This window comes from Lissotriton vulgaris, chromosome 2_1 (genome assembly GCF_964263255.1).
Source record: "Lissotriton vulgaris chromosome 2_1, aLisVul1.2, whole genome shotgun sequence".
In the NCBI taxonomy this organism is placed as follows: Eukaryota; Metazoa; Chordata; class Amphibia; order Caudata; family Salamandridae; genus Lissotriton; species Lissotriton vulgaris.
In genome coordinates, this window is record NC_141687.1 from 1660504832 (window position 1) to 1660530771 (window position 25940).

The 25940-nt window shown below is 48.0% G+C and overlaps 1 protein-coding gene across 7 annotated transcripts in view; it reads right to left on the reverse strand.

Moving 5' to 3' along the window:
- PHACTR4 (phosphatase and actin regulator 4) overlaps window positions 1-25940 on the reverse strand; it is a 633103-nt gene that overhangs the window by 491243 nt on the left and 115920 nt on the right. For 6 of the 7 annotated variants that reach the window (XM_086957584.1, XM_086957577.1, XM_086957583.1 and 3 more), the window contains exon 2: window positions 8694-8866. In XM_086957584.1, the coding sequence (XP_086813710.1) occupies window positions 8694-8790 (97 nt within the window). In that variant the 5' untranslated portion in view covers window positions 8791-8866. Of the gene's footprint in view, window positions 1-8593; window positions 8867-25940 lie in introns of all 7 variants that reach the window. The other variant, XM_086957585.1, reaches the window with a different exon arrangement.

Genomic DNA, 25940 nt, shown 5'->3' on the forward strand with positions numbered 1-25940 from the left:
TCAAATATCAGGTCAGCGCCATAATTTACATGTTATCTAAAATGCACATCAGTGTTATGCGGTTATATTAATCATGCAGTTATTATGGTACTTCTGCAATGTTAATTATTATGATGTTTGGGTCATGTGACATGCCTTCATGGAAACAAAATCAGGGTCTAAGGTGATATGAGGTAATGTGATGTCATTAAGGTCAAAGGGTATGTGATGTCATTTCCGCTATCATAGGCAATTTGTTGAATCGGTGCTCAGCCATATAGCACTGAACATAACGTTTCCCACTGAACCAATCAGGTCTGTAGCCTTGGCCTTGTTACCATAACCAACTCGGGTATACTACACTCAGCATAAGCTTTCTAACAAGGAAAAAGTGCACTACCGGCACTCAATTAGCAAAAGCACACATTATCAGCTAAATCAAAAGCTTGTTGGGAAGACCAACACGTGGCAGCGCCCAAGTGCCTTTCTTATTACTTACTACTTCTTAAAGTAGTTTTTCTGGCGGCCATACAAGGTCAGGAAAAAGCCACGCTGTCAAGGCAGACATCAAAAGTGCAATGGCAAGCTCATGATTAAAAAGGAGTAGTTTCTGTCCTGTAACTCCAGTTCTGTAGTAGGGGTATCTCTGTTATAGTCATAATCTAGTGAAAAGTCCCGCCCATGTGCGTGGACCCCGGCAATCAAAAATAATCTCTTAAGTTGTCAAAATAATGCAGAAACTGCAAAGACACTTAAGAGAGAATTTAAAGACAAATAATGCAGCCTATATCCACAGGCTACACTGTCCAGTACTTCAACTAGAAATTCCACCAAAAATCACCACACACAGCACAGCCTGCTAGTTTCTACCATAGAGAAACTTGCCTCCTCCAGTCACAGACCCAGGAATGATAGAGAGGAAGGCAGGGACAGACAAGCCCCATAGGCTGCCATTATGTGGCTTAAATAGGATACTGTGCCTTTAAGAGAACTTTCCAGAACTTCTCCCAGTATCCCAGAATGCATAGCAGGTCCCTCTACTTTCAGTTCTTTTTGAAGGCGAAGCATGCCAGACCTGTCGCATTCAGTACATGATGAAAATCTCCACCGGGGAGGAGGGCGGGCGCTTATGACTATAACAGAGATACCCCTACTACAGAACTGGAGTTACAGGACAGAAACTACTCCTTCTGTAGTAGGGGATCTCTGTGTATAGTCATAATCTAGTGAATAGAATGGCAAGCCCATCCCCACACCAAAGCGGCGGTGGAGAAAAAATACATAACGCCACTACTGTGCGAACAAATTCCGCAGCAAAGCCTGCCCAACCTGAGCGTCTGCCCTGGCGTCAGCGTCCAGGCAGTAATGCTTAGCAAAGGTATGAACCGACTTCCAAGTGGCTGCCTTGCAGATTTCCGCAATCGGCACATTACGGAGCAGAGCTGTCGTGGCAGCTTTGCCCCTGGTGGAATGAGCCTTAGGCTTACCTCCTAAGGTCTTATTAGCTTTTTGGTAACACAATTGTATGCAGGACACAATCCACCTAGAAATGGACTGCTTCGAGGTCGCAAGACCCGTCCTGACCGACCCATAATTGATGAACAACTGGGCAGACCTACGAATATCCTTGGTTTTATCCAGATAAAATTTCAACACCCTCCTAACATCCAGAGAATGGAGAGACCTCTCCGCTGGGGACGAAGGGTTCTGAAAAAACGTAGGCAAAGTTATGGTCTGGTTGACATGAAAATCAGAAATAACCTTGGGAAGAAATTTAGGGTGAGTACGCATAACAACCTTAGCAGCATGAAATACAGTATAAGGTTCATTACAACACAACGCCTGAATTTCACTCACCCTGCGGGCCGATGTAATGGCCACGAGGAACGCCGCCTTCCAGGACAGGTGCTGCAACGAAGCCCTATGAATAGGTTCAAAAGGCGCCTTCATCAATCTGGACAGCACCACGTTCAATTCCCATGAAGGCGAGGGAAGCCTGACAGGAGGGAACACTTTCTTCAAACCTTCCAGAAAATCTTTGATCACAGGGATCTGGAAAAAGGAAGTCTGCGAAGGGCATTTCCTGTAGGCAGTCAATGCAGCAAGATGGACCTTAATGGAATGGACACTAAGGCCAGACCGCGCCAAATGTAAAAGGTAAGGAAGGATGACATCTTCCTTGCAGGTCGTAGGATCATGGTTGTTAGAATGGCACCAGATACAAAACCTCTTCCACTTGTAAGCATATGAAGTCCGAGTGGAAGGTCTCTTAGACTCCTTCAGTATGTCCATGCAGTCATCGGGCAGATTCAGATGGCCATATTGCACTATCTCAGGAGCCATGCCGCCAAACTCAAAGACGAGAGGTTGGGGTGTAACATCCGTCCCCCGAACTTCGTGAGAAGGTCCGGCCTGCACGGCAGCCGAATGTGAGGAAGGAGAGACCGGTGAAGAAGGTCCGTGAACCACCACTGCCTGGGCCACTCCGGGGCGATGAGTATCATCCGAGCTCTGGACCGGGCCAGCTTGATGAGTACCGCCGGAATCAGGGGAATGGGAGGAAAGGCGTACAGAAAGCCGTTCGTCCAGTTGATCCATAACGCATTCCCCAGCGTCCCTTGCTGGAAGTACCTGGAGGCGAAGTCTCTGCACTTGCTGGTTTCGGCGGTGGCGAACAAATCTACGTCTGGAGTTACCCACCTTGCGAAGACTTCTCCTAGTACTTCGTCGTTTATGACCCATTCGTGGTTTTCCTGAAGCAGTCTGCTCAGTGCGTCCGCCTGAACATTCTGCACACCTGGTAGATGGGTGGCCGTTATCGTCAGTCCTCTGGCCAGGAGCCAGTGCCAGATCGTCTGCGCCTCCTGTGACAGTGTGCGCGATCTCGAGCCCCCCTGCTTGTTGAGGTAATACATCGTGGTGGTATTGTCCGCCTGTACAAGCAGAGAGTTGTTCTGGAAGGACGGAAGAAAGGCCTTCAGCGCCAAGTGAACAGCCCTGAGTTCCAGGAAATTGATGTGATACGTGGCCTCCATCGGTGACCACGTGCCCTGAATCTGCAAAGTCCCGGAGTGCGCTCCCCATCCCAGAAGAGACGCATCCGTCACGACAGTCTGCGTGGGAATGTCCTTGTGAAAGGGAACCCCTCTGAGGAGATTCTCCGCCGAACACCACCACTTCAGAGACTGAAGAGCATGCAGCGACAGTCGAACCTTGTCGTCCCAAGATCCTTTCCTCTGATCCCACTGGTCCTCCAAGCACTCCTGCAGCGGTCTCATGTGCAGCCGTGCGTGTGGCGTCAGGAAGATACAAGAGGCCATCGATCCCAGTAGAGAAGACACCGTCCTCACTGTTGTAGATGGAGTCGTCATAAGAGCCTGAGCCTTTCGAAGGAGTGATAATCGTCGCTCTTCCGAAGGAGACACGCTTGCTGACAGCGTATTGATGGAGGCTCCCAAGTACTGTATGCATTGGACCGGAGTCGGGACAGACTTGGCCATGTTGATGTGCAGCCCCAACTTGTTCAAGAGAACGCACGTCTTCTGGAAGTGTGCTCGCGCTTCCGAGAAGGAGGATGCCTTGATCAACCAATCGTCCAGGTACGGGTAAACGAACACCTTGTTCTTCCTCAGGTGTGCTGCTACCACCGCCATGCACTTCGAGAACGTTCTCGGCGCAGACTTCAGTCCGAATGGGAGTACTGTGTATTGATAGTGATTGGTGCCGACTTGGAACCGCAGGAACTTCCTGTGTTTGTGTGCAATGGGCACATGGAAGTAAGCATCCTGTAGGTCTATAGCGCAAAGCCAGTCCCCCTGTTGCAACTGAGGGTAAATCTGATGCAACGACAGCATGTGGAACTTTTCTCTGCGAATCCATTTGTTTGCCTGTCGCAAATCCAGAATGGGCCTGAACTCGTTCTTGTCCTTCTTGCGAACCAGGAAGAACCGGGAGTACAGACCTCTTCCTCTTTGAGACCGAGGTACGTCTTCTATCGCCCTTTTCCTCAACAGGATATCCGCTTCCGCCTGAAGCTCGCGCAGCTGAAACTGCGAGCTGACCGGGGGAATAGCTGGAGGAGGGCTGGTGAACCGAAGACTGTATCCATTGCAAACAATATTCAGCACCCACTTGTCCTGAGTAATTTTTCTCCACTCTGCCAGAAAAAGTTGGATGCTTCCCCCTACCGGAGTGGGTAACGGATCCGGGGGAGGTAAGTTCCTAGGGCCTAGGCCCCGCCTGGCCCTTGGGCGCCGGAGCCGATTGCTGGCCTCCCCTGCCCCTCTGCCGCTTCTGGAACGGCTTCCTGAACTGCTGCTGCTGCTGGGAGTGTCCCGAGGCCTGTCCTCGACCTCGGCCCTGTCCGCCGAACCGCCGTTGGAAGGGGCGGTACTGCTTCTTGGTCTCTTTGGGCTTTTCCAGGCCCACAGCCGTCAGCGTTTCGGCCTCCGCCTTCATGCGGGCCATTTCATCATCGGCATGTTTCCCGAAGAGGGTCTCACCGGAAAACGGCAGATTGGCCACCCTCTGCTGTGCGTCCGGTTTCAGGGACGTAAGCCGGAGCCATGCGTGACGCCTCTGGTTGATCCCGTGGCAAAATCCGTGAGCCGCCAACAGGGAAGAGTCCGCAGCCGCGCTGATTATCTGGTTGGCTACCAGCATCCCCTCACTCAGGACTTCCGTGAAGTCTTCACGCTGCTCCCGGGGCAAATGCTCCGCAAAGCGCTCAAGGGAGTCCCAGAGGGCGCGGTCGTAGCGACCCAACAAAGCCGTGGCACTCGCCGCTTTCATGGAGGTCGCGGAAGTACCACAAACTTTCCTTCCTGCCGAGTCCATCCATCTCGATTCCTTGTCCGGGGGAACCGTGGAGGTCGGGGTGGTGGCATGCTGCTTGCGGGCCGCCGTGACGATGACGGAGTCAGGTGGAGGCTCAGCCCTCAAGAAGGCCGGATCCGATTCGGGAGCTCGGTACTTCTTAAGTAATCTCGAAGGGGCCGCCCTCGTCACAGCCGGGGTGAGAAACAGAGCCATAGCAGGTTCTTCCAGGCCCGGCACCAGGGGCAGGAGAGGACGAGACAGATGCCTCTGATGCAGCGTCTCGAAGATGACCGATGTCTTCGGTGTAGGCACCGTCAGGGAGATGCCGAGCTTCGCTGCGCCCCGCAACAGTACGTCCTGAAAGGCCACCAGGTCATCTATCGGGGACACTCTGGTGTCCGGAGACCCCGATAGGGTAGGTGAATAATCCCTGGTCCCAGAGGACCTCGTGTGAGAGCGAGACTCGCGCCTCCTATGGCGGTGCCTCGATCTCGTGGATGATCTGTGCCTCGATCTGTCCTTCCGCCCAGAGCGAGAGCGAGACCTGCCAGCCCGTGGGCGCTCCTTCGGTTTGCGCGGAGGGGTCTTCCTCGGCTCATCACGAGGCGTCTTCGGTTCCTCCCGGGGTTTTGGTTTCGGAGTCCCCTTGGGAGGAGCAGGCAGGGACGGCAGGGAAGTGGACCTCGGAGGAGGAACCTTCGGCTGCGGTGCGGGCCCATGCGGAGGGACCGGAGGTGGAGGAGTGTCCCCTGAAGGCAGTGGTGGTTTGGGCGGAGGGTCCTCCTTAGGCACGGGGGGAGGAGTCGGAGTCCTGGGCCGGGACGGAGTGTACACTTCCGAGTACACCGAGCCCGGTGTCCCTCCAGGCGAGGGGCGCGGAGATCCATCCCCATCCGCAGGCGACCTCTTCCTCTTGCGACCACCGCTGGAAGCAGCGTGACTCCTGGGACTAGAGTCCCTTTTCCGCCGTTTTGGAGCGGGTGACCTGCTCCCCGACGCTGACCGCTGTCTGCTGGACGCAGAACGACGCTTCTCCGGCGTCGAATGACGTCTCCTGGACTCCGGCGTCGAGCGCCGTCTCCTCGGCGTCGACCGCCTCCTCCTCGGCGTCGAACGCCGACTCCTCGACGTCGACCTTCGGCGTCCTCTCGACGTCGGGCGGTCCGCCCTCGACGACGAGCGCCGCCGTCGCCTTGATGTTCCCGACGTCGAGGAGCCCCTCGACGTCGATCGGCGGTGTCGCCGCGACGGAGATCGACGGTGTCGCCTCGACGACGACCGACGGTGTCGCCTCGACGGCGAGCGTCGGCGCCGCCTCGACGGCGAGCGTCGGCGCCGCCTCGACGGCGAGCGTCGGCGCCGCCTCGACGGCGAGCGTCGATGTACGTCACTGTGCCTTCGGCGTCGGTATGACCTCGACGTCGACGAAGACGATGACGTCGACGGCGGCCTCGACGTCGGTTTCTCCTTCGCCGTCGAGCCGTCGCGCCGTCTCGACCCGGAGCCCCGGGGAGAAGGGGAGCACGCCGTCGTCATCCCTCTCGACGCCGTCGTCGATGCCATCGACGCCGACGGAGAATGGGATCGTTGGCTGGACTTCCTGCCCCTGGGGAGCCCCCCAGGGGCCTCAGCAGAGGCAGAGGGATCCCTCCCAGGCTGCCCAGACCCACCTGCAGCACGTTGGCGCCTATCCTCCAGGCCAGCCAGCCTGATCTTCAATCTGTCCCTGAGGGTCCTAGCAGAAAGTTGCTGGCAGATAACACACTCCTCAGGGCCATGATCTTCTGGAAGGCACACGATGCAGACATCATGGGGGTCGCTTTTGGCCTTCTTCCTCTCACATGCTGGGCACTTGACAAAAAGGCCAGGCATTTCGGAGCCCCAAAACGCCTAAAAACAGCACAAAAGTGAGAAGAGAACACCAAGCAGTAACAGCAACACTTTTAAAAGTTAAAAGTGCAAAAACGAATTCAATAAACCCTTGTAAAAGGGAGAGCTCAATGCCAGGGTCCTGTAAGCAGGAGCCGGAAAAAAGAACTGAAAGTAGAGGGACCTGCTATGCATTCTGGGATACTGGGAGAAGTTCTGGAAAGTTCTCTTAAAGGCACAGTATCCTATTTAAGCCACATAATGGCAGCCTATGGGGCTTGTCTGTCCCTGCCTTCCTCTCTATCATTCCTGGGTCTGTGACTGGGGGAGGCAAGTTTCTCTATGGTAGAAACTAGCAGGCTGTGCTGTGTGTGGTGATTTTTGGTGGAATTTCTAGTTGAAGTACTGGACAGTGTAGCCTGTGGATATAGGCTGCATTATTTGTCTTTAAATTCTCTCTTAAGTGTCTTTGCAGTTTCTGCATTATTTTGACAACTTAAGAGATTATTTTTGATTGCCGGGGTCCACGCACATGGGCGGGACTATTCACTAGATTATGACTATACACAGAGATCCCCTACTACAGAAAAAAAAAAATACACAAACTTCGTAAAACAATGATGTAAAAAATGTGGCAAGTTTTTGGTTTTCTAAAATGCTTTCATTAATCTGGTCTGGGCTATTAGACGTCAAAAGAAGTTTTGGAATAATTAAGCAGAAAACTGGGTTAACATAAGCTTGCACAGCTGTGCATTAATGGTCATTAAAATATTCCATTTTCACACGCTGCAACTGAATTATTTATGTCCCAATTCTCTGCTAGTGCATGTTACGGAAACATCCAAAAGCTTTACGCTGTGATGTACTACAACATCAACTGGTGCACAACAGAACCAGGGAAAGCGAATCCACGCCCGGTTTTTAGTCTAACAAACGTCCATATAAAGGATTCTCGTGAAGATACATTTTAAGTTTATATCATGCGGTTATTTTGGAATGCTAGAATGGCTCCAGCATGCGAGGACCAATCCTAATAACCAGTTTTATTCATCCTGAGAATTATTAGATTAGACTCTGAAAGGATATTAAACCACTAAACTTCGCTAGATAACAAAAACAGATGCGCCCATGTTCTGCAAAGGAGAATAATTGTAGAGTTTACAGGCAGAATTATTAAACAAAGATTTCAGATATCCCAAGCCAAAGATGAATGGGAGAATAATGCTAAATGCTTACTACTGTGGACATTTGAATAAACTCCAAAGCAATTTGAAAGGGGACCTTCAAACAGACTGGTAGAGCCAATACGGCATGAATAAAGCACCTTTTGTAATGTTCAGTAAAAGACAAACATTAGTAAAATAAACACATGCATATAGTTGAAAATACATATTAGAAACCAGCTCATACCTTAACTGGGTTAACCAAATAATTTCTTTGTGACTCTTTACATTCTTATCTGACAAAGCGAGCCTCCCTCAACACGCTAGCTATTTAAAAATAGGCCTAAATTGTTGTTTTTAAACTAAGGTTATTGTACTTGGCAAACACAGTACCTTGAACCTAACTCTATATAGGTTAAGTTCAGAGTACTATTTTAGATCAGCATACCAATGTTTGCTCAAAGAAAAGTAGGATGCTTTTTTAATGCGGCTAAGCAGCCCACCTTTTCAGGCTGAAGAAACAGGTCAGAGGCAACGTTAAGAGGTTACCTTATACCAGTGGTTTTCAGTGTGAATCTCTTTCGGTTAATGGAAGGAGTTCACGAACACAGATTTCAATACAAAGTCTGCAGCTGCCAGAAAAAGAAAGATACATGCAAAATACGCACAGAGAAACGCATACTAATTCGTGCATACATAGTACATGAGCATATCTAAGGTGCATTGTCAATACAAATATTTTACATTTGAAAGCTGAAATTTACCATCCAGGATCCCGCTGCGACTATGATGTGGAAGGGCAAACAGCTAAGCAACACATTGTGGGACATTGCAGAAGGTGCCACACAGCAACACCGTACTTGCCTTGAAAGGACCAGTCCCGACAATGCCGCAGGCCAGCGGGCACCTCATCACCACTGGATCTCCGTTCACCGACAGCTGCGCCTTGTGAGTGATCCATGAAACGCAAACTCAGATTTGCAGGAAGTCAGCTGCCTTCCCGCCCATGGTACGCTGTAGGGTCCGCTGGAAGGTTCCTGCAACCAAGAGAGAACTGTCAAAACCAATCAAAAAGCATGTCTATCAAATCATGAGAATCAATAACTGGAGCAGAATGAGCACACACCCACTGGGCACCCAGACAGAGACGTTTTAGAGAATGGGCAAAATAAGCTCTGGCCCAGGACCCCAGCCTTTCGGGGTGCGGCTGATAGAGACAGCTCTCTTATGAAGAGTCTTGACCTGATGACCTTGAAAAATATTTCAACAGATTGTTGTAAATAGTTTTTTTCTATCATGCGTGCAGGCAAATAAATTGAAGGGAAAAAAAGAAATACCTTATACATCCTGCGCTCCGGACCACTTCTTTCTGGAGTGCGGGGCTGCAGGTACGTGCAAATTCCCTTGCCCAAACCTTGCGCTGCTCAAATGGAGCATGTAAGCAGCGCCCTGATTGGAGGAAATGGCCTCACTCGGCACTCCACAACACACTAGAGGCCTGCACTTACTCTCAGCCCAGCTAGCTTAAGACAGCTGAGCTGAGAGGTTTAAATTGAGCATGGCTGGCTGGCCGGCCGCCCAAAGACACATGCAAACTTTAGACAGTGCAAAGAGCCTTCTGCCTACCACTCCTCCCTGCTGTCACTCAGCAGGCCCCGTCCCGACGCTCAGTTCAGGACTGGGCGATGAAACGTAAAATGGTAACGAATTACCATTTTATTTTTCATTTCGGTGAGGGGCTTTGGGGGAATTTAAGTGGGGCGACACTCCTCCGCTCCAACGGAGTAGCATCCCCTGGCTGTGGTGCTGTCCAACATGGCTAAAAAAAATAATACACGAAGTCAATAGATTTCAAACAGGCTAGAACTATTGGCTTTGCCAATGCTGGTTTCACATGGGGAGCTGTGTTTACGATCCCTTTCTCTGAACGCATAAGATATTTTGTAATTTGAACTAGTGAATGACACCCTTAGTGACTGACACCCTTACTGACTGACACCCTTACTGACTGACACCCTTACTGACTGACACCTTTACTGTGATACAGCTGGAAGGAGAGGGCAAGAGGATTCCAGAGGTTTTCTAATATGTATAGAAAACTGCTTGCTTTAGAAAATAAAATCTCAGAATGCATGTCTGGAAAATGGAAAGTAAACAGGCGCAGTGCGTCCATTGGGGCGTGGGGGCATAGCCCTCCCCGCCCGCACCGCAGGCGTCTTTGAATTTAAGTAAACTGAATCAGTTTACTTAAGTTCAAAGACGCCGGCCCGAGGGAGAACGAACTGACAATCATGTCAGTCAGCATGACGTCGGACCGCCCACCGGTCGGGCGTCATGTTGACTGACATGATGGTCAAACCAGGAGCAACATGCAGCAGCACAAGTGCGCATGAGTGGGGACGGAGGGCACCCTGCCCAAGTGCGCATGAGTGGGGACGGGGGGCACCCTGCCCACTCATGCGCACTAGTGTCTGTTCTGCTGTCGCATGCCCATTAGGAGAGCGAGGGTTGAGCAAAGGCTCAAACCTCGGTCTCCTAATGGGCAGGCGGGCGAGTAGTAACCGTGCCCTTAGCCAATCCTGGCGCTGCTGGCAGTGCCATGATTGGCTGAGATGCAAGGGTGAAGATGCCTTCAAGGGGATTTATTTTGTACGTATTTAATTACTTGAAGTAACTTAAAAAAGGATGAATTAATAATCCTTATTTGAGATCAATCGGACACTGTAGAGTTCTAATTCAATATAGACAATTTGTTTCATCAAGACACAACATACAAACAACAACACAAGGTGTATTAGAAAAATATAGTTTTATCAAAAAAATAATTTAGAGAAATTGCTTCATATACAGATAAGTGAACAAACAAAGATTAGGTCTGTGGGTACACATATAAGTAAATTAATAAGAGACTCAACAGAACCTAAAAACACCTATCCCAAATCACACTGAATAAAACAAGATAGAGATAAGATGAAATGTAAACCATGATTGGCTGAGAGCGGTTGCCAGTGCCACCCACCTGCCAGTCGACTCCTCCCCAGTGCCGTTGGAATCGTGAAGGCGGCAAGCGACTTCCCCAACATCACCCTGACCAGATCGGGCCAGCCATGAAAGAGGCAGCTCAGTATCCGGCAGTAAGGTAGGGTTCATTTTTTATTTCCTATGGCCCCCCGCCCCCTACTCCCTCCCGTGAGCACGCCGGCCGATAATTATGCACAATGAAGAAGGTCGCATTCCTTTTATTTCTGGCGCAGAGAGATTGAGCGATGTGCCCAGAATCACACGCAGTGTTCAGCCGCCGACGCTGTGACTCCAACCTAGGTGCCACGTTGAAAAATCAACAGCAGTGGCCGTAAGGCTTCGTCGTCTTCCATAATTACCAGTGTACAGGCATTTCACCCACAGCCTCCCTCCCCGCACCGGAAGGCATTTCCCATTAATGCCTTATTATATACTGCTTCCATAATGACCCCCCCTTCCCCCCCCCAGTGCAGCCGTCCCCACTCCTGCAAACGCCGCAGCCAGAGTGCTGTTTTTCGTGCAGTCATCATGAAGGGACGCACGCTGATGGGGAGTGAGTGGTTTGCCGAGATGCCTCGGTACATCTACACAGCATGAGCCTTGCTGCCTTTTATCCTACATCAGTAAACAGGAGCTCAATTCTCACCAAATTGTACATCAAACGTCACATTTTCGTCGTTTGTGCACCTTCGTATGTGATATGGCAGGCAGCTCCCCCTCCCCATGATCATCCCGAGGTGCTTAAAATGAAAATAGGGGGCAAACTGGTAAATGTTGTACCCTATGCTTGGGTATTTTAATGTTTTGGGATAGTAAATTCGGCGGCAAAGTAATTAGCATTACTTGGTACTTATTAGTCCGCTTACTGGCCCTTTTCTGCTCCTTCATTACTCGGCCATATAGAATCCCTCTTATCAGAGTAGTCCGAAATGTATTAGCCTAACCTCATGCAACTATTTTATTTAACTACACGTTTACAACTGCTTAATTTATCTTCTTACTTTCTCAAATGTGCTTGAAAATGCACCATTTGCTCACTCTATTTCCTAAATGTTCCCTGGGGTTCTCCCATCCGGATGTCGGACTTGTTCACTACACTCTCTCACCACATGTCACTCACCAGAACTTTTACGCCTCACCTCTTTCAAATGTCACCAGCCACCACTGAAAGTAAAATCAAGGAACTTAAATCGGATGATGTCGACGCCCAGCACCCCCATTCTAAAAATGGTTACAGCACCGATGCGTGTAAATGACAAGTCTGAGGACACTGAAAATATGGAATACAAGGCTATATTACAGGCTGAAAGTGAGCGTGTTAAATCCACAGCGTTATGTGCAGAGCCACTCGAACTATGAAGCAAAGGAGGCACCATTTTGCAGCAGGGGGCAGTAAATTAGGCAGTACGAAAAGTCAAATTATGCGGAGCAATGCGGCATTTTATCTGATAACTAATTCTATTTTTACACTTGTTAACACTTATGGGCATTGGTTATACCTTATTAGTACCAGTGTAACTCCCAAATACAGCTAAAAGCAAAATAAATCTGCCCACTCAACCTTTGCAAAGGGATTCCCACTGCATATCAATACATGCTGCTGCGGTTTTAATACATTTTTAACCGTTTGAGCCAGAAATAATTTTTTTGTTTGCTAAAATCAGCAGAATATGTGGCCGACAATGGACTATGCAGCAAATCTATAATCATGCAAAAAACGATGCGGACACAACAATCACATAATTCCAGTGGCCCTGGTTCTGGGTAGGTTTTATCACTAGACATGGATGCGAGTGGGAAGAGGTGTTCTGTCAAACGATCAGGGAAAGGAAATTACTTGACTAGTCTGGTTTAGAATGTAATCTGCTATCTTTAAAATAACAACTCAATTTTAGTTAGCACTATGTTCTTTTGAGTTGAATATCAGCGCATGTTTCAGCAGCGAGCATTTAACTCAGTGGGTCATCCTGCTGGCTTAGAGATTGGCAGAGCCTCAGTGCTAAAGACTGTAAGGAATGTATAGGCTTCTTTAATGCTCATGACCGCTCACTGGAAGTGTACATAGAACTGTCATCCTTCTCTATGGTGTCTCACAAAATGAAATGGGTTGGATGCGGTATGTGGCTAGTGGGGCTTTCTTTGGGTAATAAAACAAGCATTGAAAATGCAATAGGTCTCGCCTTTTATTAAGTTAAAGCCATTTGCTTTGCTATACAATACCATTAGCAAAGCAAGCGGCTTGAACTTAATCAAAGGCGAGACCTGTTGCATTTTCAATGCTTGTTTGAAAAGCTGTGAAAACATGGCTGTTTTCTCCCAATTAGTCTTCCTATTTTAGGGCCTCCTTTCTGCTATTTTAGTTAGCGCCAAGAAGCCTCAGGGCATTTGAGCGCTCTAGAAGCATAAATAACAAACACAACCATCACTGAAGAAAATCTCAATGTTCAGGAACATAATTCTTTGCAATTATTCAGGTAATTGTTTTACAATTAATATAACACTCATTTAACCAGAATTTATGTTATGTGGCACGTGGGAGTTTCTCATAAGTCAGTGATTTTACGTGTCCCCCCTCCCACATTATCTGTGGGTCTCCGCCTCGATATGCATATCGGTGTCTCCCAGTCGCCAGTGTCACTGTCCAGGTGTTAGTAGCTATATATGTCTTTAACTGGAGCGTTGCTTCCCGTCTCGCTGTTTGTGTCTCCTCTAACAGGATGCATGAAGCGGGCTTCCTGTTGCCAGGTTCTCTGTCTCCGGGTGAGAGCTATAGACTATAGAGGTGGAGAAGTGTGGCTCAATGATTAGAGCTACAAAAGGGGGTGGTGATGAACAGAGTGTCTGAATTGAGCAGACCACTCTTACCCAGTCCAAAGATCAGGGCTTGATCCATCACCGTTATTTATCTCACTGCCCCATCCCAGCTCAGAACATGGCTATATGCAAATCAGTCTGTCCCTGGCCCAGTGCATCATGGGAACAGGGCAGACTAAACTACCAAGCCAATTCTTTACCAGAAAGGAGACAAGCTACCGGGGACCGGTTTCTGGCATTTCAGCCTCTTCGGCCCGGCTTGCTTGAATCCTGATGGAGCAGTGAGAAAGGGACTCATGTCTGAGTATACCCTGCCACACCTATAGTGGCCAAAATCGATTTACAAAAGGGGGTGGTGATGAACAGAGTGTCTGAATTGAGCAGACCACTCTTACCCAGTCCAAAGATCAGGGCTTGATCCATCACCGTTATTTATCTCACTGCCCCATCCCAGCTCAGAACATGGCTATATGCAAATCAGTCTGTCCCTGGCCCAGTGCATCATGGGAACAGGTGTTGGATCTAGCCCTGATCTCTTGACTGGGTGAGAGTATTCTGTTTAATTCAGAGACTCTGTCCCTCACCACCCCTTGTTGTAAATATTTTTGTCCACCCTAAGCGTGGAAGGGTATACTCAGATGTGAGTCCCTTGCTCATTGCACCATCAGGATTCAAGCAAGCCGGGCCGAAGAGGCTGAAATGCCAGAAACCGGTCCCCGGTAGCTTGTTTCCTTCCCAGTGTAAGAATTGGCTTTTGTAGTTTGGTTTGCCCTGTTCCCATCATGCACTGGGACAGGAACAGACTAATTTGCATACAGCCAGGTTCTGAAACTGGGATGGTGCAGTGAGCTAAAAAACGGTGTTGGATCTAGCCCTGATCTCTTGACTGGGTGAGAGTATTCTGTTTAATTCAGAGACTCTGTCCCTCACCACCCCTTGTTGTAAATATTTTTGTCCACCCTAAGCGTGGAAGGGTATACTCAGATGTGAGTCCCTTGCTCATTGCACCATCAGGATTCAAGCAAGCCGGGCCGAAGAGGCTGAAATGCCAGAAACCGGTCCCCGGTAGCTTGTTTCCTTCCCAGTGTAAGAATTGGCTTTTGTAGTTTGGTTTGCCCTGTTCCCATCATGCACTGGGACAGGAACAGACTAATTTGCATACAGCCAGGTTCTGAAACTGGGATGGTGCAGTGAGCTAAAAAACGGTGTTGGATCTAGCCCTGATCTCTTGACTGGGTGAGAGTATTCTGTTTAATTCAGAGACTCTGTCCCTCACCACCCCTTGTTGTAAATATTTTTGTCCACCCTAAGCGTGGAAGGGTATACTCAGATGTGAGTCCCTTGCTCATTGCACCATCAGGATTCAAGCAAGCCGGGCCGAAGAGGCTGAAATGCCAGAAACCGGTCCCCGGTAGCTTGTTTCCTTCCCAGTGTAAGAATTGGCTTTTGTAGTTTGGTTTGCCCTGTTCCCATCATGCACTGGGACAGGAACAGACTAATTTGCATACAGCCAGGTTCTGAAACTGGGATGGTGCAGTGAGCTAAAAAACGGTGTTGGATCTAGCCCTGATCTCTTGACTGGGTGAGAGTATTCTGTTTAATTCAGAGACTCTGTCCCTCACCACCCCTTGTTGTAAATATTTTTGTCCACCCTAAGCGTGGAAGGGTATACTCAGATGTGAGTCCCTTGCTCATTGCACCATCAGGATTCAAGCAAGCCGGGCCGAAGAGGCTGAAATGCCAGAAACCGGTCCCCGGTAGCTTGTTTCCTTCCCAGTGTAAGAATTGGCTTTTGTAGTTTGGTTTGCCCTGTTCCCATCATGCACTGGGACAGGAACAGACTAATTTGCATACAGCCAGGTTCTGAAACTGGGATGGTGCAGTGAGCTAAAAAACGGTGTTGGATCTAGCCCTGATCTCTTGACTGGGTGAGAGTATTCTGTTTAATTCAGAGACTCTGTCCCTCACCACCCCTTGTTGTAAATATTTTTGTCCACCCTAAGCGTGGAAGGGTATACTCAGATGTGAGTCCCTTGCTCATTGCACCATCAGGATTCAAGCAAGCCGGGCCGAAGAGGCTGAAATGCCAGAAACCGGTCCCCGGTAGCTTGTTTCCTTCCCAGTGTAAGAATTGGCTTTTGTAGTTTGGTTTGCCCTGTTCCCATCATGCACTGGGACAGGAACAGACTAATTTGCATACAGCCAGGTTCTGAAACTGGGATGGTGCAGTGAGCTAAAAAACGGTGTTGGATCTAGCCCTGATCTCTTGACTGGGTGAGAGTATTCTGTTTAATTCAGAGACTCTGTCCCTCACCACCCCTTGTTGTAAATATTTTTGTCCACCCTAAGCGTGGAAGGGTATACTCAGATGTGAGTCCCTTGCTCATTGCACCATCAGGATTCAAGCAAGCCGGGCCGAAGAGGCTGAAATGCCAGAAACCGGTCCCCGGTAGCTTGTTTCCTTCCCAGTGTAAGAATTGGCTTTTGTAGTTTGGTTTGCCCTGTTCCCATCATGCACTGGGACAGGAACAGACTAATTTGCATACAGCCAGGTTCTGAAACTGGGATGGTGCAGTGAGCTAAAAAACGGTGTTGGATCTAGCCCTGATCTCTTGACTGGGTGAGAGTATTCTGTTTAATTCAGAGACTCTGTCCCTCACCACCCCTTGTTGTAAATATTTTTGTCCACCCTAAGCGTGGAAGGGTATACTCAGATGTGAGTCCCTTGCTCATTGCACCATCAGGATTCAAGCAAGCCGGGCCGAAGAGGCTGAAATGCCAGAAACCGGTCCCCGGTAGCTTGTTTCCTTCCCAGTGTAAGAATTGGCTTTTGTAGTTTGGTTTGCCCTGTTCCCATCATGCACTGGGACAGGAACAGACTAATTTGCATACAGCCAGGTTCTGAAACTGGGATGGTGCAGTGAGCTAAAAAACGGTGTTGGATCTAGCCCTGATCTCTTGACTGGGTGAGAGTATTCTGTTTAATTCAGAGACTCTGTCCCTCACCACCCCTTGTTGTAAATATTTTTGTCCACCCTAAGCGTGGAAGGGTATACTCAGATGTGAGTCCCTTGCTCATTGCACCATCAGGATTCAAGCAAGCCGGGCCGAAGAGGCTGAAATGCCAGAAACCGGTCCCCGGTAGCTTGTTTCCTTCCCAGTGTAAGAATTGGCTTTTGTAGTTTGGTTTGCCCTGTTCCCATCATGCACTGGGACAGGAACAGACTAATTTGCATACAGCCAGGTTCTGAAACTGGGATGGTGCAGTGAGCTAAAAAACGGTGTTGGATCTAGCCCTGATCTCTTGACTGGGTGAGAGTATTCTGTTTAATTCAGAGACTCTGTCCCTCACCACCCCTTGTTGTAAATATCAATGATTAGAGCGGCAGACCCTGATGCAGAGATCTAGCCCGGGACCAGGGTTCAATTCCCCGCCTCGGCGGGTCTTGGGCTCAAAATTCCACGGACCTGATAATTCTCGCCTCGGTGCCTATTCCAATCATGGAGTCCCACTCTGCAACTCTGGGCAATAGCTTGCTTAATCTCCACAACGGCCCCCACAATGCTAAGGATCCCTGGCCTCCACCTTGGGGGTGCCCAGGAGTGGACGCCTCACAGGGAAAGCCAGGATGGGTTCCACAGCGGTATTCGTACAAGCGCCTTGAGACCCTTGCGGGTGAGTAGTGCGCTATTTATCAATATTTAATCAAATTTAATTTAATCAAAATTTAGTGTATCAATTTACATTTACAATTTACATTTACTGTGGCATTCATCTCATTACTGGTCTCCCTGACGCAGAATACATGCATATATACAACTTTTCACTTCTTTATCACATACGTTAATTCATTAAAACCAGATCTAGGTTCTTGGCAATGCTGGTTTTGCAACAGCATGAGCTCTAGCACACAATTAAACCTACATCTAGCCAGATAGAAAATAGCGAGCTTTTAATAAAATCGACCCGGGCTCCCAGTTGTTTGCTTAAGCAGCCTATGATGTAGGATGGGACGTCCTGAACTAGATTCTGGCATGTAACTATGAAAGGATAAAACATTGAACACATTGTGTGGATTCAATCTTTGTCAACGATCGATATCAAAATAAACCAAACCATGAAGTGATTCGAACCACTACAAAATTGTATTACATGAATCATCCCAATGTTTTAATTACAGCTGAACTCCGCCTGCGCCATGAGACAAGCTGTGTCTGATTTGCAATCATGATAAAGCCCGTTAGTTACACATGAATTGAACAAATGGCCCAGACTGCATGAGTTTGAAATCCGCTCTATACCCTTTCTATTAAAAGTATTGCATTAGTGACTTTCAAATTCATTACAAGTCATGCAGTTGTGTTACCTCGTGGCTTTGCATATGACATCATTTATGAAGTAAAAGAATGCGCTCAACAACATGCTGTTGATGGACTACATTGTTTTCTTGTTGGTGTGCTCAGCGTTCGTGTTTGAATGACTCATAGGTGCGAGAGAAACGCGTGGGCCATTCCACGCAACTTTCAAAGGGTGAAAAGCTCAGTTTTCACCATGCACAATCAACGAAAGAAAAATATGTAACCTACTTTCCCAACAAAAAATAGCGCATACTATAACTGCATGCGAATTTCAATTGCTCATATTTTTAGCTAAAAAGTATTACACGTCTCAAATATTAGCTTGCATCCTCGGCCTATGAAATGTGGATATATAACTATGTATACATGTCATTTCCGAATGTAGTGTACTAGCCCAGTCTACGTATCATTTTTCTACATGTAATTTAAGAAATGTAGAGCTTCAAACATTCCTTACCGGGTGGTAAAATAAATCACACCCCCCAAAAAAATGGTGCCTCAACCATGGGGCTGCCCCTCGAGGAGCAGTAGACGATCCCTGCCAAAGGGCCCAGCAATAATCCGAGCAGCACGATCATCTTCACTCGCTCTTTGTGTAGGAGATACAGTGATGTGACAATCTGCACTCTGCGTGTTCTTTGTGTCTGACTGCCTGACAAAGCAGCGGTGTAAAAAGCACATACGGCTAAAACGGTCTCCTTGAAAGGAAAAAAACCACACACACACATGGCCGCGGATCCATTGTCCACGAAAGGAAAGAAAATGTGGGGGCTCCGACCGAGGCCCTGCCCCGAGGAACAGTACTTCTAAAGCTGGGCGGTACTGCAAAGGCAGCCGCGTGTTTACTTTCGCATCACGCTTTCACTTTAAGTGAAAGCGCGATGCGAAAATAAACACGCAGCTGCCTTTGCCAAAGCTGAGAGAGAAGAAAAAAGTGCGTGGAGACAAATGAAGTAGAGAGTGTCACGCCGCCGGTAAAAGATCAAATCCCGGTGGGCGTGGCCAAAAGGAGACAAGGCGGCTACAAGGAGGGACTAAGAAACCTTCTTCACAATGAGAAGCGTACGTTTTGCATGCAACATGACGAGAATCAATTAGAAAGATTGCCGGAGCTTCAACTCTGCCTCCGAGAGCTTCGGAATCTGAATTGATTCCAAGAAGCTCTCGAATGCCAAGAGCAGCGCATGTGCTGCTTTCGACAGCCCAGACCTAAACAGAAAAGAGGGGGTTTTATTTCTCTTTTTTTTTTTACCTTGAATCCTTGCTTACTAGATGTGCTAACAGGGCCTCAATCATCTCCATATCAGTTTTCCGTACACGTGTCAGTTAACCAAAGCATTGCCTAACCTTTCACACAGCGGTGAGAACACCTCGAGGTTTGCTTGAACCGGGAGTGGGGATGGCTGCCCTAGGCATGAGCCTGTGCTGGCCGAGAAAGGCACACTGTTTACTCACACCCAAGTGGCATGTCGTATTTCATTCTTGCACATAACGGCTCGCACTTTCATAAGGTTTGAAACGAGACAAACATAGGCTATTTATGATTATATTTTAAAACACTGCACTGAAATCCATCATGTGCTAAGGTGCATAGTTACGTATTAATAGGATTAGGACCAGCAGAGAACAGACACTGATTAAAGGCATCTTGGCCAAGAGATGTGCCTATAAAAAACAAGCATTTGCAATGCAATAGGTCTCACATTAGGAAAGTGTGAGCTATTGTTATTGCAAATGACACATTTTTTTTAAATATGTGTTGGCTTCGAAAATATCTAAATTAATAGCATTGTTATTCACAAAGCCAATAGCTTACACTTTCCTAATGCGAGTCCTATTGGCTATGGCAATGCTGGTTGGTAGCAAGCAAGGACAGTGCGGTTGTGGTGCAGAGTGATGATGTGGTTGGGCTGAGTCATGTGGTGGTGTTCCCGAGTGGTGTGGTGGTGTTCCCGAGTGGTGTGGTGGTGTTCCCGAGTGGTGTGGTGGTGTTCCCGAGTGGTGTGGCGGTGCCCCCGAGTGACGTGGCGGTGCCCCCGAGTGACGTGGCGGTGCCCCCGAGTGACGTGGCGGTGCCCCCGAGTGACGTGGCGGTGCCCCCGAGTGACGTGGCGGTGCCCCCGAGTGACGTGGCGGTGCCCCCGAGTGACGTGGCGGTGCCCCCGAGTGACGTGGCGGTGCCCCCGAGTGACGTGGCGGTGCCCCCGAGTGACGTGGCGGTGCCCCCGAGTGACGTGGCGGTGCCCCCGAGTGACGTGGCGGTGCCCCCGAGTGACGTGGCGGTGCCCCCGAGTGATGTGGCGGTGCCCCAGAGTGATGGGAACACGTGGTGGTGTCCCAGAGTGATGTGGTGGTGTCCCCAGAGTGATGTGGTGGTGTCCCCGAGTGATGTGGTGGTGTCCCCGAGTGATGTGGTGGTGTCCCCGAGTGATGTGGTGGTGTCCCCGAGTGATGTGGTGGTGTCCCCGAGTGATGTGGTGGTGTCCCCGAGTGATGTGGTGGTGTCCCCGAGTGATGTGGTGGTGTCCCCGAGTGATGTGGTGGTGTCCCCGAGTGATGTGGTGGTGTCTGAGTGCTCTCGTCAAGAGGCAGCTTGCAGCAGCCCATCTCTCCTGTTAGCTCCACCTAAAACAGAACCTACTACTAACCAGGAATAGGAGAGGACGTGGTGTAATGGCCAGAGCTGCCAACTTCAGCTCAACATTCTGTGGATCTGGCCAAATCACTTAATCTCCAGTGCCTACAAAAATGAGTGTGTCTTTAACTGGTGCTGATGAAAAGCGGTCTAATTGGATTGAGTTCACGCTACAAGCACCAGTGTTGATGATTAAGTACCGGTGCTGAGCACCGGAAACCACTGGCTCAAATTAAGCACTGTGAAGGATAGTGCGGTAAATAGAAGAGAAGGGACAGTGAAAGGATGCAGGAATGAGGCAGAAGGAGGGGGATGAAGTAAAGAAAAAGAATACAGAGGAACATTTGAAGAAACCAAGTAGACATAATGTAAAGTCCATGGCACTCTGTAGCCATCAGAGAAAACATGCCCGGGCTGGCAGCTGGACTCCGGTGTTCCGGGCTGCTGGCAGGACTTCCGCTTCCTTCTGCTGGGGAGAGGGGGCAGTAAATGCGTTATCCTCAGAAACACCACACATGTGCATCACATAGGAGAGACTCCTCCAGGGGACCAACGTCACTATTGAATGTTAACACTCCAGCAGTGAGAAGGTTAATTCAACTTACCCGGGCAGTGAGTGGGATTTGTGTTAGTTAAAGCGCCACAGTTTTTAAAGCTAAAGCGCAGCACCCGGGGGCAGGACAGATTTGAGAGGCTGTAAGTTGCCGGTGCCAATGGCAAGTTTGTGTTAATTGATTTCGGCAGCTGTGCATTAGAAAAGAAATGCGCGGCTGCCGTTCTCGAACCTGAAGGTTCCTCGCACATAGAAAGTGACAATGAGAAAAGAGCGGACTTTACCCACAGAGAAATGAAAAGCGCGTCAGCCACTGTTGAAGGCAAACGCGATAGTACAAAAACAAGCATTGGCCATGAAAGACACGGCCTCGTGGCCGTGAAAGCAGGGCCGTGAGACGCGCTCTGTAGTGGGTATGGGCATGGGCCGTTGTGAGACAGATTCCTCTGAAGTCCGATCCGATACGAGCTGGATAGTGTTTATGGCTGATGGGGTGTAAGGAGAAGTGAGGCCGAGCGCGCGCTGGGGAAGCTTCAGATGCCTGGCTCGGGGAGCAAATGGGTGCGAGGCTGATGGCTTTGTGCACGCGCGTCTCAAGACCAGTAAGCTTCCCAAATTATTACATAATTCATGTCTAGGGGTGGGGTGCCATCTTATGGTAATTTGCTCTATACTGTTCAGTGAGTGAATAAAGAAAAACAAGCATTTGTAATGCAATAGGTCTCGCATTAGGAAAGTTTGAGCTATTGGTATTGTAAATGACACATTTTTTATTTATGTGTTGGTTTTTAAAATAGTGAAATTAATAGCTTTGTCATTTACAATGCCAATAGTTTTGAATTTTGCAAATGTGAAACCTATAGCATTTGTAATGCAATATGTGTTGTATTTACGTGACTTAGATGTATTGATATTACAAATAACAATGGTTTTTACATTTTTAAATAATGAATACTTAAATAAAAGTTATTGTAATTTATAATGGCAATAGCTTAAACTTTTGTAAATAATTTTTGTGAAGATTTTGTCAATTGTATTTTATTGTGACGAAATAACATCTTTTTGTGACATTTGTAATAAAGCTTGAAACATTGAGAGAACATATTTGAACCAGTTGTTGTTGATTGGTTGCACAGATTGATGCTGTGGTGGTGCTGAGTGATGTTGTGGCGGCGACAAGTGATGCTGTGGTGTTCAGTGATGCTGTGGTAGCGCCTAGTAATGTTGTATTTCCCCTGAGTGATGCTGTGGTGGTGCAGAGTGATGCTGTGGTGGTGCCGAGTGATGCTGTGGTGGTGCCGAGTGATGCTGTTGTGGTGCCGAGTGATGCTGTGGTGGTGCCGAGTGATGCTGTGGTGGTGCCGAGTGATGCTGTGGTGGTGCCGAGTGATGCTGTGGTGGTGCCGAGTGATGCTGTGGTGAAGTGATAGATAGAGTGAGTGCGATAGATAGAGTGAGTGCGATAGATAGAGTGAGTGCGATAGATAGAGTGAGGGCGATAGATAGAGTGAGTGCGATAGATAGAGTGAGGGCGATAGATTAAGTGAGGGCGATAGATTAAGTGAGGGCGATAGATTAAGTGAGGGCGATAGATTAAGTGAGGGCGATAGATTAAGTGAGGGCGATAGATTAAGTGAGGGCGATAGATTAAGTGAGGGCGATAGATTAAGTGAGGGCGATAGATTAAGTGAGGGCGATAGATTAAGTGAGGGCGATAGATTAAGTGAGGGCGATAGATTAAGTGAGGGCGATAGATTAAGTGAGGGCGATAGATTAAGTGAGGGCGATAGATTAAGTGAGGGCGATAGATTAAGTGAGGGCGATAGATTAAGTGAGGGCGATAGATTAAGTGAGGGCGATAGATTAAGTGAGGGCGATAGATTAAGTGAGGGCGATAGATTAAGTGAGGGCGATAGATTAAGTGAGGGCGATAGATTAAGTGAGGGCGATAGATTAAGTGAGGGCGATAGATTAAGTGAGGGCGATAGATTAAGTGAGGGCGATAGATTAAGTGAGGGCGATAGATTAAGTGAGGGCGATAGATTAAGTGAGGGCGATAGATTAAGTGAGGGCGATAGATTGATAGAGTGAGTATGGGCGACACAGATCGAGGGAGGGCGATAGATAGACAGAGTGAGGGCGATAGATAGATAGAGTGAGTATGGGCGATAGATAGATAGAGTGAGTATGGGCGATAGATAGAGTGAGTATGGGCGATAGATAGAGTGAGTATGGGCGATAGATAGATAGAGTGAGTATGGGCGATAGATAGATAGAGTGAGTATGGGCGATAGATAGATAGAGTGAGTATGGGCGATAGATAGATAGAGTGAGTATGGGCGATAGATAGATAGAGTGAGTATGGGCGATAGATAGATAGAGTGAGTATGGGCGATAGATAGATAGAGTGAGTATGGGCGATAGATAGATAGAGTGAGTATGGGCGATAGATAGATAGAGTGAGTATGGGCGATAGATAGATAGAGTGAGTATGGGCGATAGATAGATAGAGTGAGTATGGGCGATAGATAGATAGAGTGAGTATGGGCGATAGATAGATAGAGTGAGTATGGGCGATAGATAGATAGAGTGAGTATGGGCGATAGATAGATAGAGTGAGTATGGGCGATAGATAGATAGAGTGAGTATGGGCGATAGATAGAGTGAGTATGGGCGATAGATAGAGTGAGTATGGGCGATAGATAGATCAAGGGAGGGCGATAGAAAGATCAAGGGAGGGCGATAGAAAGATCAAGGGAGGGCGATAGAAAGATCAAGGGAGGGCGATAGAAAGATCAAGGGAGGGCGATAGAAAGATCAAGGGAGGGCGATAGAAAGATCAAGGGAGGGCGATAGAAAGATCAAGGGAGGGCGATAGAAAGATCAAGGGAGGGCGATAGAAAGATCAAGGGAGGGCGATAGAAAGATCAAGGGAGGGCGATAGAAAGATCAAGGGAGGGCGATAGAAAGATCAAGGGAGGGCGATAGAAAGATCAAGGGAGGGCGATAGAAAGATCAAGGGAGGGCGATAGAGTGAGTATGGGCGATAGATAGAGTGAGTATGGGCGATAGATCGAGGGAGGGCGATAGGTAGATCGAGGGAGGGCGATAGATAGAGTGAGGGCCTATAGATCGATAGAGTGAGTGAGGGCAAAAGATAGATCGAAAGATAGATATAGTGAGATAGATAGATATAGTGATGGTGATAGATAGACAGAGTAAGGGCGATAGATAGATAGACAGATCGAGTGTATTTATGTTGCATTGAGCAGTGGAAGTATGAGGTGTGTAATTATATGGCACTGAGTGGTATTGTGTGGAGTGTATGTTGTATTCAGTACAGTGTAATTGTGTGGCGTGTAATTAGTTGCACTGTGTGGTATTGTTTGGAGTGTATGTTGCATTGAGTGCAGTGTAATTATGTAGCATTTAATTATGTGGCGCTGAGTGGCATTTGGAGTATATGTTGCATTCAGTGCAGTGTAATTATGTGGCATATAACTATGTGGCACTGAGTGGTCTTTGGAGTGTATGTTGCATTGAGTGCAGTGTAACTATCTAGCGTGTAATTATGTGGCACCGAGTGGTATTTGGAGTGTATGTTGCATTGAGCGCAGTGTAATTGTGTGGCGTTTAATAGGTGGCACTGAGTGGTATTTAGAGTGTATGTTGCGTTGAGAAAAGTGTAATTATGTAGCATATAATTATGTGGGACTGAGTGGTATTGTGTGGAGTGTGTTGCATTCAGTAGAGTGTAATTACGTGGCATGTAATTATGTGGCACTGAGTGGTATTTGGAGTGTAGGTTGCATTGAGTGCAGTGTAATTATGTGGCGTGTAAGTATGTGGCACTGAGTGGTATTTGGAGTGTATGTTGCATTGAGTGCTGTGTAATTATGTAGCATATACTTATGTGGCACTGAGTGGTCTTTGGAGTGTATGTTGCATTGAGTGTAGTGTAATTATAAACGCAAAAGTGGAAGGTGCACACAATTAGAGTCCAAAGGAAAGAAAGTGTATTGTTTATCTTCTTCTTTATTAGCAGTTTTTTTCAAATACAGGCACAGCCAACGCGTTTCGTTCCATTAACCTTGTGGAACTTCGTCAGGGCGAATTGATTCAGTTTTGGGATTGGAATTTATTCAGACCCACCTTGTGGATCACACAATAGCAGATTCTGGGTTTTCAAAGGCATGCAACCTTCGTTTATTCAGAGAAGGTATTGAAAACTGGATACAAGTGGGTGCGCCCAGTAGGTGTTCTCATGCTATATCTCGCAGTGTTCAGAGTAAAAAGGAACTAGGTATAAAGCTGGTTCAAGGTGGGGTGGACATTCGCAGGGAATCTAATATTCGCAACGATAGTTTCCTGCTATTCCCTCTAGTGTCAGGCTCCAATACGGGCATAAATTCAAAAAGAAGAGGTCACCGGTCCGTAGTAAAACTCGGTGTTCGTGGTAATAACCACTGAGCACCTGCAGTCGGGTGCTCCAATTTCGTGTAACGTCTCTGTGCCTGTATTTGAAAAAAACTGCTAATAAAGAAGAAGATAAACAATACACTTTCTTTCCTTTGGACTCTAATTGTGTGCACCTTCCACTTTTGCGTTTGTATCTTTGACCTAAACACCTATTGGTAGCAGGTGTAGGAAGAAGTTTGCACCACCCAGAACTTTGAAACACAGAACTAGTAGTGCTTGACCTGGTCTGCTGCCTTGACCCTTTTTGGTA